The following is a 13020-nucleotide window of genomic DNA, read 5'->3' on the forward strand; positions in this document are numbered from 1 at the left end:
AATTTTTTTAAATGTTAATCTCATCTAAAAAGTACCCACAGAAACATCTAGAAGAGTGCTTGACCAAATATCTGGGTACTGTGCCTAGCCAAGTTGACACATAAAATTAACCATCACAGGCTCCCAGTTGTTCTAAACTGATCGACTAGCCCAAATTCAGCCTTTAGGAATTAGTGAAAATTTTAGCTTGATTTCTTCATTTCACATCTATGGCACTCACCTTTTCTCCGATGCTGTGCCAAATGAGAAACAGTTTGTGTGTCCCTTTTCTCCTCAGTAGGGCTTGCCACTTTTTGGCATTTGGTTATGTGGCTGCCTTGTGATCTCAGCCCATACATTCAAGAAAATGTACGGATTCTGTAGATTATTCACTCTCTTTTTTTTTTTTTGAAGATTTTATTTATTTATTTGACAGAGAGAGAGACACAGTGAGAGAGGGAACACAAGCGGGGGGGTGGGAGAGGGAGAAGCAGGCTTCCCACGGAGCAGGGAGCCCGATGCGGGGCTCGATCCCAGGACCCCGGGATCATGACCTGAGCTGAAGGCAGATGCTTAATGACTGAGCCATCCAGGCACCCCTAGATTATTCATTCTTATGGATAGGAAAGGAATGATGTCTCTTGCAGGTTTCTACATCCTAAATAAAAGCAGAACTCCCACTAATGTTTGTTTGTCTTTTACCATGAGTATGATCTTGATTATTTAAAAACCATGAAGGGTAGGAATTATATTTGTAGAGTCTAGCACAGGGTTGTACATTGGTGGCCTATGGATTTCACATGAAAACCTGGGTTTCTATATTATTCTGAAAAATGTGAATATCTGACACACTTGATCCACATTTACTGACCTTTTCACGGGGCATGCCCAGAGTAACACAGGTCCCTCACCACTGACTCCTCCATCCTGGGGCAGACCATTCTGAGATCCAGGTTGGCTCCTCAGAGCCCTCTTGGAACTAGGGCTGTGGCAGAGTATTGTTCCATATAAATCCTAAGACAGAAGCAGAACATGGCATGTGACAACTGAATGCCCTGGATAGGATCACAGTGGGTAAAGGAAATCTGAGATCTGCCTGGGAGGGGACATCATACATCCTTCCTACAACAGCTTGGCATCCTAGGTGGCTCTTGGAAGTGACTGCAGAACTCCACATGTGGGAATGCCAACTCCATCATGTAAGCAAAACCAGGATGCCAATTTTTTGTTTCACCAGAAAGCAATCCCAAAGAAATCCTGAGAGGTAGGTATTACTTTCCTGGGAGGGGCCAGAGGGATGGCCGACACCTCTGGGCCCAGGCCAAGCACTTCAACTCTGGCCTAAGCTGGACACAGGCAAAGGTCAACCCTCCACTCAGAGGCTGGTGTGCTACTCCCTTGGGCACATTCTACCACCAGGCAGAGCAACACTAAACTGTTACCAGGACTTCAGGGACTTTCTCACAGGGTGGGGCCTGTGGATCTGTGGGTTCGCTGCAGCAAGTGCAGTTCCATTTCCTGGGGAAAGGGAAGGAACACCAGGACTGGACTGGATTGGGCAGAATTGCTTCCTTAAACTCCTAGAAGTCCTTTATTTAGGGAACAAAAGTAAATGAAGCCAAGGAAGGGAGCTAAGGCCCATATCTGAGAAGCAATGTCATGAGACAGATCTGAGGGGAAGGTGTTGGGCTCTATCAGCAAAGAAGGCTGAGAGCTGAGGGGGAGGGGAAGGGAGAGGCAGTTGGATGGCATGAGGCCAGATTCAGGCTGAAGATGGGTCCAGAGGGTTTTAGGCTCAGGAGAAAATCAGACTGCAACACCTAAATGCCCACATCGTTTCCCAGGAAGGGAGGCCGGGGGGCAGGGACGGACCAAGCACAGCAGCACCTAAAACATGAACTCCTCAGTAAGCCAGCCACACTTAACCTATCTGGGGCTCCCACCAAGTCTGCCGAGACTAAAAGCTTTTTGGAACACCTACAGGGTTAAAAAAGAAGATATCAAACAAATGGAAGTTCACAAGAGCACTTCTAACTTCATGAAAAATAAGATTAATCAGTGGAAGTAGGAACTTTTAAAGAAAAGAATCAGAACTTCTTCTCTTACAAACAAAGCTTGAACCTCTTAGCAATCACGACTCTGATTGCAAGGATCTCACTCAAGTGCCTGGAGGGTCTTTTACTGCCAAGAACAGGAGAGCTAGAGCACTTCACAGAGCAGAATTACACAGAATTCAGCTCAGGTCTAAAACGGCCCAGACAAAGGCCACAGACCATTTTCAGGCTGAAATCAGCATCAGGCTTTTTTTGTGTGTCTTAGAAGGAGAAGGTTTTTATTAAAGTATAAAATTAATTCATAGTCACTGAAGGAAATCTGCAAAATACACAGAAGTATAAAGAATTTTAAAAATCTACATTCCATCATCCAGAGATGGCTTACATTTAAAAATTTTTTTTTCAGTTTTTTTCTGTGGATACCTGTATGTTTCTCCACACAAATCAGGATTATATTAAGTAAAAAAGTGTTTCCAGCTCTTCTCTTTTACTGTATCAAGAACAGTTCTCCATTGCCTAATTATTTCTTGAAACTTACTTTTTAATGGTTCCATAATATTACTTTTTTATGGATATGCCCTCAATCATTTTTTAACTGATGATCAATTGTTTCAACTTTTCATCATTTTAAAAAGATTCTAGTAAATATCTGTGGGTATAATCTTTGTGTATCTCTCTAATTATTTCCTTAGAAGAAATTTTTAGAATATTAAGATTTGAGAGCTTCTCGACACCCACTCTCAAATTACTTTTCAAAATGGTTACACTTCTTTATAGTCACACTAACAGTGTATAAGCATGCTTGTTTCATGCATTAGCCAATACTGAGCATTATCATTTAAAAAAGAGAAAAACAAAAACTTTTGTCCATTTGTTAGTTGAAAAATGAGATTAGCTGCACGGTTTTATATTTCTCTCATTATTAATTGGACATTTCTTCATATGTTTATTAAATGCTTTTTTCTATGAATTATCTTTTTATGACACTTATCTATTTTTCATATAAGCAGTAAGCACCTTGCTTTGATTATGATGCAGTTTTGCTATATAACCAAAAGGAATCTTTAAGGGAAATTCATCATGTTAAAAGCCTTTTGATTTTTGGTTTAAGCTTTCTAAGGATTCCATTGAGGCAGAATGAGAGGTTCTTCTACAGCAGAGCCTCTCAAGGTGTGGCCCTTGGACTCTGTGCATCAGAATCAAGGAGTAGGAGTGGGAGAACATGCATTTAAAATCCTAAACCCTCACCCTAGACACAGAATCAGCATCTCTGATCACTGGACCCAAGAACCCACATTTCTATAATCTCTGCATGCTTTACATGCAGCCCAAATTTGATAATCAAAATGAGTACTGAGACAAATAAACCTGATATTCCCATACTCTCTGGGGAAAAAAGGGAGATGACCATACAGAGAAGTGAACCCAAACTTTGAAGAACAGAAGTTGAGCTTCCTACTCCAATAGGCTTTTGGGTCTTGTACTTTCTGTTCTTTTGATTTATTGACCTCCATTGTTCTTTAACTTGATTCATGCATTATCACTCATCTACTTGGTCCCCCAAGTTGGAAAAATTATAGCCATCCGTGATGCCTTCCAATTCTTTGCACTCCTTACTTCTTTGCATATATGCAAAGAAGGAGTGCATATATGCATATATTCTATGTATATAACTGTCCCTTTAACCTACAAATGTCTCGAAGACTCTCTTTCTCTTTTTATCACCTTTTAGTTTAGTCTCTTATTCTCACTATCTCCTCTTTCTTCTATTTATTCTACCCATAATCTCCATCACCACCCAATCTCCACACCACACCAGTAAGCATTCGTTCTAAGTAGCAATGTGTCCACAAGCCTCTGCATAGTAAGATACCCTCCCCACCAGCCCCCTTCCCATTTTTTGCTGCCCCTAAACTCCTCCGCATTCTAGTGGAGGGGTGAAAACTGGGAATTTTAGAGGGATTAAAGGACTGGAGAACACTAGAGAAATTCAGACAAACTCAGTAGGCATGAATGTAATGTGCAAGAGACAGCTGTGGCCAGTTTCAGCTCCTGGAGGTCAAGCAACACTATTTAAGGTGTGGCCCTCTGGGTGGGATGCTGAAGTGTCTGAGAGGACAAGGGCATGTGAGGCCATTTTGTTGAATGGGTCATCCGCACAGACCCTGAAGTAGCTCAACTACATGCTATTATTCACAAGTAGAGAGCCAGTGAATATGATCAGTTCAGAGTAACCTTTCTCCATTCCTGGAAAAACAACTTAGACCAAAGGACAAAGGGTTATTGTGTTGTTCTCCCATGTAAAAGTAAATTTTGATGAATTTGGTGGGACATTTTGGAGCCAAAGTCAAACTGTGTGTGTGATTGTCTTGTAAAGGTGCTAGGACTTAATTTTCAGATCTGGAATAAGAACAGGTGGCAGCTGATGGCAGGAGTCACAATGGTTTCCATGACAACGGGACTGGATCTTAGTCATCCTCCCATCCTCCACAAAACCTACTGCAGCTTTTCTCATAAGGTGCTTATTAAATATTTGTTAAATGAATGATGAATCACAGAATAGTGTGTGCGCTTTGCAATTAAGGCTGCCGTCCTCTAGCTAGCTAAAAAGCTTTTAAAGCTACAATAATTACTGTACTTACCCATGATATTTTGCATAATTTGCATATTAACTTAACCCGAAAATAATAAACTACAAATTCCCATTCTTGCTGAACCACCCTGTCTCGCATCTTTACCCTATTGTAGAAGTAGCCCAGATGTTTGCTTAAGATGGCCTTAGGAGGGGAGGGTGCCCCCTGTGTCATATACGTGCCTGAACATTAACTAGAAAGACCTGTTTCCCCCTTGAAGTCCCCCTCCACCGCCTTCTGCTCTCCGGCCCTTCCCCCTCCCTGGGCTCCGCGCATCGGCTCCGCGCAGGCGCTAGCCTGCCCTTCCCCCGCGCCCCTCTTCCCGCGCTCCGGCAGCAGCCTGCGGGGCCCTGCCGAGAGCACAAAAGGCCTCGGCAGCTGGCGTCCCCCCGTTGCCTGTGGCAACCATTGAGCGGCGTCTCGCTCTCCCTTGACCTTACAATGAGTAAAAAGGGCCTCCATTGGCTAGCCGGAGAAGGGAGGCCAATCGGAGTAGAGGTTGTAAAGAGGCGGCCGAGAGAGGCTGTGGGGGTAGGAAGCTAGGGTTAGAGGCTGCCGGTGAGGCTAGAAAGCCCGCGTGGTCGGTTGGAGGAAATATGTCTGTCCGGAGGCACATTGGGAATCCTGAGGTGAGGGCCAGGTCCGGATCCGAGAGCCGGAGGGGGCGGGCGCACCGGAAAAGGCTCCACGTGGGCAGGGAAGAGCAGCTAGCGACTTCCGCCGGCCGGAAGGCGGGAAGCGGCCGGCGAGAGGAGGGGTCTGGAGAGCGGCGGGAGGCGGGGCGGGCCTGGGGGTCTCGAGCCGAGGCCGTTATCCGGTGGTGAGAGGCCGCTCTCCCGCACATGCTCGCTGTGGCCTGGCATTTGTCGCCCAGAGGAGCAGCCAAGTGCACGAAGACACAGCCCCTTCCCTCAAAGGGCTTACAGTCTAGGCGTGGCAGTTACACAACATAACGAACATATGCATGAACGCCCCGAACACGAAAGGAGCAAAATCAAAAGGAGCCATCATTTCTGATTATGGGGATACGGGAAGAGTGGGAATAAGCAGATCAAGCCATTTGGAAAGGACGCAAAATATGACCTTAGTTTACCCTCTTCCCTGTAGGACCATTTCCTTTCTTGTCTGTTTCACCCCTAGGGCCCTGCTGCGTTTGTGGCAATTAATTTCAACAAATGTTTATCGGACCCTTACACTGCAGTACGTGCTAGAAATACAACGAGAGTAAGACAAGGCATTTGTCCTTTAATAAATTCAGTCTAGTGAGGGAGACTTTTAAACAGAATTTGAATGCGATGTGGTTGGGGGACAAGTTGAGAGAGCACAGAGGAAAGATTGGACTCAAGGAAGTGAGGGAAGGGTCCTGGAGATGGCCTGAAATGGCAAGGCGGGTAGCCAGGTGAGGAAGCATCTCAAGTAGAGAATAGCATGAGCAAAGATGAGGAGGTGCGAAACGTGGGAGTGGACAGTTCCCTCTGGAGAAGCTGGAGTAAAGCGTGGAAGGGCCTTCTGTGCCTTGCTAAAGTACTTGGCCTTTATACCGAACAGGAGTTGCACATTATTTCGTTTCATGGTGGATGTCTATGTGCTGTGTTGAGGAAAATTGTGAGGCTCTGCAGGAGAGTACCATGATCAAATATAATCTCGACCATGAAGGTGGGGGAGGTAGGTGTGGAGAGTGGCAATTTGTCACATATTTATCTTGCCTGCTGGTCTGAATTTAAGAAGTTTTGAGGAGTTTTAAGTAACCGAGTGATGTGGTCAGATTTGCATTTTAGGCAGAGGGCTGTAGCCACGTTGTGGAGAAAGGAGGAGGCCAGGACTGGAGGTAGGCAGATTGGGTAGGTGGTATTTACGATATAGACCTAAAGGAAGGTCATGGAACGTGGGACAGAAATGAGAAATATTTAGGTAATTAAATCATTAAGACTTCATGATTAGCTTTGAGAAATGAGATTGGAATGGATGACTTAGTTTCCCAGCTTGGGCTACTCATCAGTGCCCATGTCATTAATGAGATCAGGAATGTGGGAGAAAGAGGAGTATAGGGGGATAGGAGCTGGGATGCTCTGTGTGGTCATACATTTGTGTCCTAGAGGAAGATGTCCAACTTTCTTGTGTTGATGGAGCATATTGTCCAGTAATTTCTTGAAACAGAGTGCATGAGAAATAACTTTTTTATTTATATCTAAAATGTTAGGCATGTCTGAAAATGCTGTTATTCTGCCTTCACATTTATTTCCCTGCAAGTTGGGTGGAGTATAGAATTCTTGGTTGGAAACCATCAGCGTTTTGAAAACATTGCATTATAGTTTTCTAGCATCCAGTGTTGCCGTGAAGTCCAAAGCCATGCTGTACCTTTGTACTTGACTTGATTTTTCCTTTTTAGAAGCTTGTAGAATCTTCTCTATGTTACCAGTGTTGTGTTTCACAAAGATATTCCTTGCTATGGGTCTCTTTTCACTCATTTTGGTGGGTACCAGAAATGCATGTCTTTCTATTCTGTGAAATTTTGTTGAATTATTTTGTTGTTAACTTCTCCTTCCTATTTTCTCCATCCTCTTTTTCTTGAATTCATTATTTTCATGTTGCTTCTATAAGACTGGTTCTCTAATTTTCTTAAACTTTATTTCCTGTTTTCCACATCTTTGTCTTCTTGCTCTCTTTCGGAGATTTGTTTATCTTCTAATCCTATTTAATTTCTGCTGTTGTGTTTTTAATTCTTTTTTTTTTAAGATTTTATTTATTTGCGAGAGAGAGAGAGAGAGAGAGTGAGAGAGAGAGTGCACGAGAGGGGGTAGGGTCAGAGGGAGAAGCAGGATTCCCACTGAGCAGGGAGCCTGATCCGGGACTCCATCCTGGGACTCCAGGATCATGACCTGAGCCGAAGGCAGTTGCTTAACCAACTGAGCCACCCAGGCGCCCCTGTGTTTTTAATTCTTAAGACCTCTGTTTTGGACTCTGATGTCCTTTTAAAAAAACATTTTATTTTGATGGGGCACCTGGGTGGCTCAGTTGTTAAGCGTCTACCTTCAGTTCAGGTCATGATCCCAGGGTCCTGGAATCGAGCCCCGCATCAGGCTCCCTGCTCTGCGGGAAGCCTGCTTCTCCCTCTCCCACTCTCCCTGCTTGTGTACCCTCTCTTGCTGTGTCTGTCTCTGTCAAATAAATAAATAAAATCTTAAAAAAAAAAAATAGACATTTTATTTTGAAATAACTGTAGATTCACAGGAAGTTGCAAAAATAGTAGTCCCATGTACCTTCACCCAGTTTCCCCCATTGATTATATTTTATGTAAGTATAATACAATATCAAAGCCATAAATTTGTACAGATTGACATTTGTAAAATGTGTGTATAATTCTAGGCTATTTTTTCACATGTGTAGATTTAATATAATCAAGATTGCATGTGTTTAGATTTATAATCAAAATACAGAACTATTCCATCACCAGAAATATCTCCCTCATACTACCCCTTCCTAGTCATTTCCACTTTCCTCTGCCTCACCATCCTAACCCCTGGCAATCACTAATGTGTTCTCCGTTTCTGTAATTTTGTCATTTGGAAATGTTACATAAATGGAATCACATGATATGTGACCTTTTGAGATTGGCTTTTTTCACTCGGAATAATGTCCTTGAGACACATTCAAGTTGTTGCCTATAGCAATAGTTCATTCCTTTTATTGCTGATTAGTATTCTGCGGTATGTATGTATAACAGTTTGTTTAACCATTCAACTATTATAGGCTATTTTGGTTGTTTTCAGTTTGAGGCTATTATGAATAAAGATATGAACTTTTGGGTACAGCTGTTTGTATGGATGTTAATTTTCATTTCTCTGGGATAGATGCCTGGGGGTGTAGTTGCTGGGTTGTATGTGAGCTTACATTTAGTTTTTTAGAAACTGCCAAACTATTTTCCAGAGTGTACCATTTTAGATTCTCATTACCAGTGGATGAGAGATGAGTTTTTGCACATTCTTGGCAACATCTGGTATTGTCAGTATTTTTATTTTAGTTGAGTTTTTTTGGTTTTTGTGGGGTTTTTTTTGTGTTTGTTTTTAGAGAGGGAGTGAGGAGGGGGGAGGGAGGGGCAGAGGTAGAGGAAGAGAGAATCTCAAGCAGGCTCCACGCCCAGCACAGAGCCCAATGTGGGGCTTGATCTGATGACCCTGGGATCATGACCCGAGCCAGAATCAAGAGTTGGACGCTAACTGACTGAGCCACCCAGACGCCCCTATTTTAGTTGTTTTAATAGGTACACTGTGACATCTCATAATGGTCTGAACTTGTATTTCCCCAATGGATACCGAGGTTGAACATCTTAAATTTTTTCATGTGCTTATTTGCCATACATATATCCTCTTAAAAAAATATCTCTTTGTATCTTTTGCCTAATTTCTAATTGGATTTTTTTACTGTTGTTTTGTGTGTTTGCTTGTGACTGTGTAAATATTGATTATTGCCAAAGCAGTGATCATTACAGTTACATTTTCTTTCTTATTACTTTCTGTTTTCCTTGGAGTTCCTATCTACCTTTATTTTTATTCTATACTATTTCTAAATTTTTATAAACAATGTAGGAAAATTTTCCTACATCACTATTTATCATTTGTTTCCAGTTATCTTTTCCAAAATGTTCTCTGTGCATTTGTGTGTGTGTATGTGCGCACTTGTATGTGTCGAGAGAGTTTTATTTTGTGGTTTTCTTTTACCCAAATGTTATAACATTATATATATGGCTTTTTGGTTTGCTCTTTGTACTTAACACTAAGTCTTGGAGATCTTTCCATGTCAGACAAATATAGGTCAACTTAATTCTTTTCTTTTTAAGGGTAGCAAGTATTGTTGTTGTTTTTTTTAAAGATTTTATTTATTTATTTGAGAGAGAGAATGAGATAGAGGGAGCATGAGTGGGGGGAGGGTCAGAGGGAGAAGCAGACTCCCTGCTGAGCAGGGAGCCCGATGCGGGACTCGATCCCAGGACTCCAGGATCATGACCTGAGCCAAAGGCAGTCGCTTAACCAACTGAGCCACCCAGGCACCCTAATTCTTTTCTTTTAACTCTTACATAAGTACTTGGTCTGGTTGTAGAGCAAAAGGTTTTTTTTAATTTTTGTTACTTGTTAAATTTTAATGTTTTTACTAACAGCATTATGAGATATAATTCACCCATCTAAAGTATACAATTCAGTGGTTTTAATATATCACAGAGTTGTGCAATCATCACTAATTTTCATTACACCGAAAAGAACATTTTCATTACACCAAAAAAATTCTGTAACCTTTGGCTGTCATTCCCCAATTTTCCCATTGTCTCCCCTATCTAGTCTTGACAATCACTAATCTACTTTGTCTCTATATTTGCCTGTTGTCTACATTTCATATAAATGAGTCATGCAAAATGTGGTCTTTTGTGACTGGCTTCTTTAATTAACTTAGAATAATGTTTTAAATTATAATGTTATATCATGTCTTCGTACTTCATTCCTTTCTACTGCTGAATGATATTCCTTGACATAGACATACATATTTTATTTGTTCTTTCTGATGGACATTTGGGTTGTTTCTACTTTGGTGGTATAATGAATGATGCTACTATGAATATTCATGGACAAGTTTTTGTGTATGTGTGTTTTCGTTTCTCTAATGATAGTTTTTTGAAATATTTTTTTCCCCTGCATAGTCTATTTCCTTCCTATTGCTATTTTTCTTTTTATTTTGTTGGAGATTAGTATTAGCTAACTCAGGCTGCCATAACAAAATGTCACAGACTGGGTTGCTTAAACAACAAATTTATTTCTGGCAGGCAGTTTTGGAGTACTGGAAAGTTCAAGATCAAGGTGCTGGCCAGTTTAGTTTCTGGTGAGAGGTCTCTCTTGCCTTGCAGATGGCTGCCTTCTCATTGTGTATTTCTAGATTTCTTTCTGTGTGTACTTGTAAAGAGGGGGAAGCTCTTTGGTGTCTCTTTTTGTAAGGACACTAATCCTATTACACTTGTGCCCCACCCTTATGATCTTCTTTAACCTTAATTACCTCCTAAAGGCCCTGTCTCCAAATACAGTTACACTGGAGATTAGGGCTTTGTGTGCCCCCAAAATTCACAGCAATGTTCTGAGGCTTCTTTTAATCCTAAATTATTAATTTATGTTTTTGAGTTAGAAACTTAAACAGGTGATTGGGATCTGTGTATCTGAGAGGGGCTTGCTGATGGTGAGCCTAATTACAGGAAGATCTCACTGGGCCATGATTTGGGCGACTATCCTCCCAAATCTACACCTTCAGCTCTTTTCTCTTAGGCTGGTGATTTTCCTCAGAGAATTCCCTCATTCTCCTGAGAGTAAAAGCCTAGCTGAATTCCTGGAGGAATTAGGGCTAGGAGCTAAATCTCAATATTAGTTTGCATCATTCACTTAATGCCCCTATTTTCAGTAATGATATCTCTACCTTTCTCTGTCTAAAGACCTCCCAGTCCAGAAATCCTTCTCAGGGAATAAATCTATAGATAGCTACCGTGGTGGGGGAAGGGCAGTCACCCAGTAGCACACAGGGGACAGGGATTTGGAGATCAAGTTGCTTCTCATCAGCCTTCAAACAATCTTCCTTATTTCAGCCACTCCTTTTGCTCCCCACTCCTGGAGGTGCTTGAGGCTGTCAATTCCTAAGCCTTTTAAGAATTGTTCTTGGCTTTCCCTTGAGTCAGTCAAGTCATTTTCACTGTTGATCTGCTTTCTAGAATTCAAAAATCTATTGCTGTCACTTCTCCCGCTCTCTCTGGTTTTTTGAACTCTATGTCCTTAAAATAGAAGACAAAATTGAGGTTTTGGAAGGAAGTGATTTTAAATGCATGTGTTCAATATGCTATCTTCACCCAGTAGATCATGATCGGTAATTATTTTATTTGTAATCTATAATTATTTGCTTATTTCTGGCATACTTACAAGAACATAAACTAGGGTCCTTGTATGTATTGTCCCACTGCCTGGCATGCAGTAAACATCTGTTGAATGAGTAAATGAATATATGCCTGAGCTGGGAGGAAAAGTCAGGCCATAGTTCCCTACTTGGATATCAAGCATATAAATGGAATTAAACCTAAGTGTGTGGCTCTCAGAGAACCTGTAGATTGAGAAGATGGAATCCTGGGGAACACAGTGTTTAAGCAGCTGACAGAAATGATCCATGTGTCATTGGAGAATCGGGGAGAGAGAGATCACTAAAGGCAAGGGAGTGGAAACTGAAGAAGGTGGGGCTGTATGACACTGTCAAAAGGTACAGAAAGGTGAAGTGAGTTAAAGAATGGAAAGTCACCATTATATTCAGCAATTAGGGGATTGCTGATGTTGGCGAGCTGCCACAGGAACCATACTAGAATGGTGGGGACAGTAGCCATGTTGCAGTGGATTGAGGAGTAAAGTGCAGATACCCGGAAGGCATTCCAATTATATATTAGAAAATATATTCCAGTTATATATTGATTCATTGCGAATCACCTCATGTTTAGTGACTTAAAATAATAGTCATTTTATTATGATCTCTATGGTTCTGAAGGTTGGCCAGGCTCCATTAGGTGCTGCTTATTTGGCATCTCATGTGGTTTTGCAGGCAGACAGAAGCTGGGGCTAGAGTGATCTTGAAGGCTTCTTCAAGGCCATTGATACAGCCTGTTGGCAAGTACCTCAGCGGGGGCCGTCAGCCATACCACCTACAAATGGCCTTTTCCATGTGGCTTGGCCTTCCTCACAACATGGTAGCTGAGTCCCAAAAACAAGTGTCCCAGGAGAACCAGGTGGAAGCTGTATTGCCCTTTATGATCTAGCCTCAGAAGTCATAAGGCAGCATTTCCATCCAGATTCAAGCAAGGGGAGGAGTTTCAACATCACAGCGTAAATGAGATGGGAGATTCTCTTGCAAACATCTTGAAAAATACAGTCCGCCATAGGTAGTAGCTGCTAGCGAAGCAGGGGCTGCTACATGTGCATACAGGGTCAAGGTTGGTGTTTGAGATCAGTAGAATTGGACCAGATTAAAATTGCCATTTAAAAAAAAAAATGTTCTCCTTTCAAAGACCTATGTTAAATGTAAGATTGCCTTAAATGAGATTCTTTTCAAGATTGAATTCATTTCCGGGGCGCCTGGGTGGCTCAGTTGGTTAAGCGACTGCCTTCGGCTCAGGTCATGACCCTGGAGTCCCAGGATCGAGTCCCGCATCAGGCTCCCTGCTCGGCGGGGAGTCTGCTTCTCCCTCTGACCCTTCTCCCTCTCATGCTCTCTGTCTCTCATTCTCTCTGTCTCAAATAAATAAATAAAATCTTTAAAAAAAAAAAAAGATTGAATTCATTTCCTTCATT

The 13020-nt window shown here is 42.0% G+C and overlaps 1 protein-coding gene across 2 annotated transcripts in view; it reads left to right on the top strand.

Moving 5' to 3' along the window:
• Positions 1-5153: 5153 nt before the first annotated feature.
• CEP41 (centrosomal protein 41) overlaps positions 5154-13020 on the top strand; it is a 44085-nt gene continuing 36218 nt past the window's right edge. For both annotated transcript variants that reach the window (XM_045864263.3, XM_064574953.1), the window contains exon 1: positions 5154-5295. In XM_045864263.3, the coding sequence (XP_045720219.1) occupies positions 5263-5295 (33 nt within the window). In that variant the 5' untranslated portion in view covers positions 5154-5262. The remainder of the gene's footprint in view (positions 5296-13020) is intronic.

This window comes from Mirounga angustirostris, unplaced genomic scaffold (genome assembly GCF_029215605.1).
Source record: "Mirounga angustirostris isolate CCGP_5_RB_7025 unplaced genomic scaffold, mMirAng1.0.hap1 SCAF_12, whole genome shotgun sequence".
Classification (NCBI taxonomy): Eukaryota; Metazoa; Chordata; class Mammalia; order Carnivora; family Phocidae; genus Mirounga; species Mirounga angustirostris.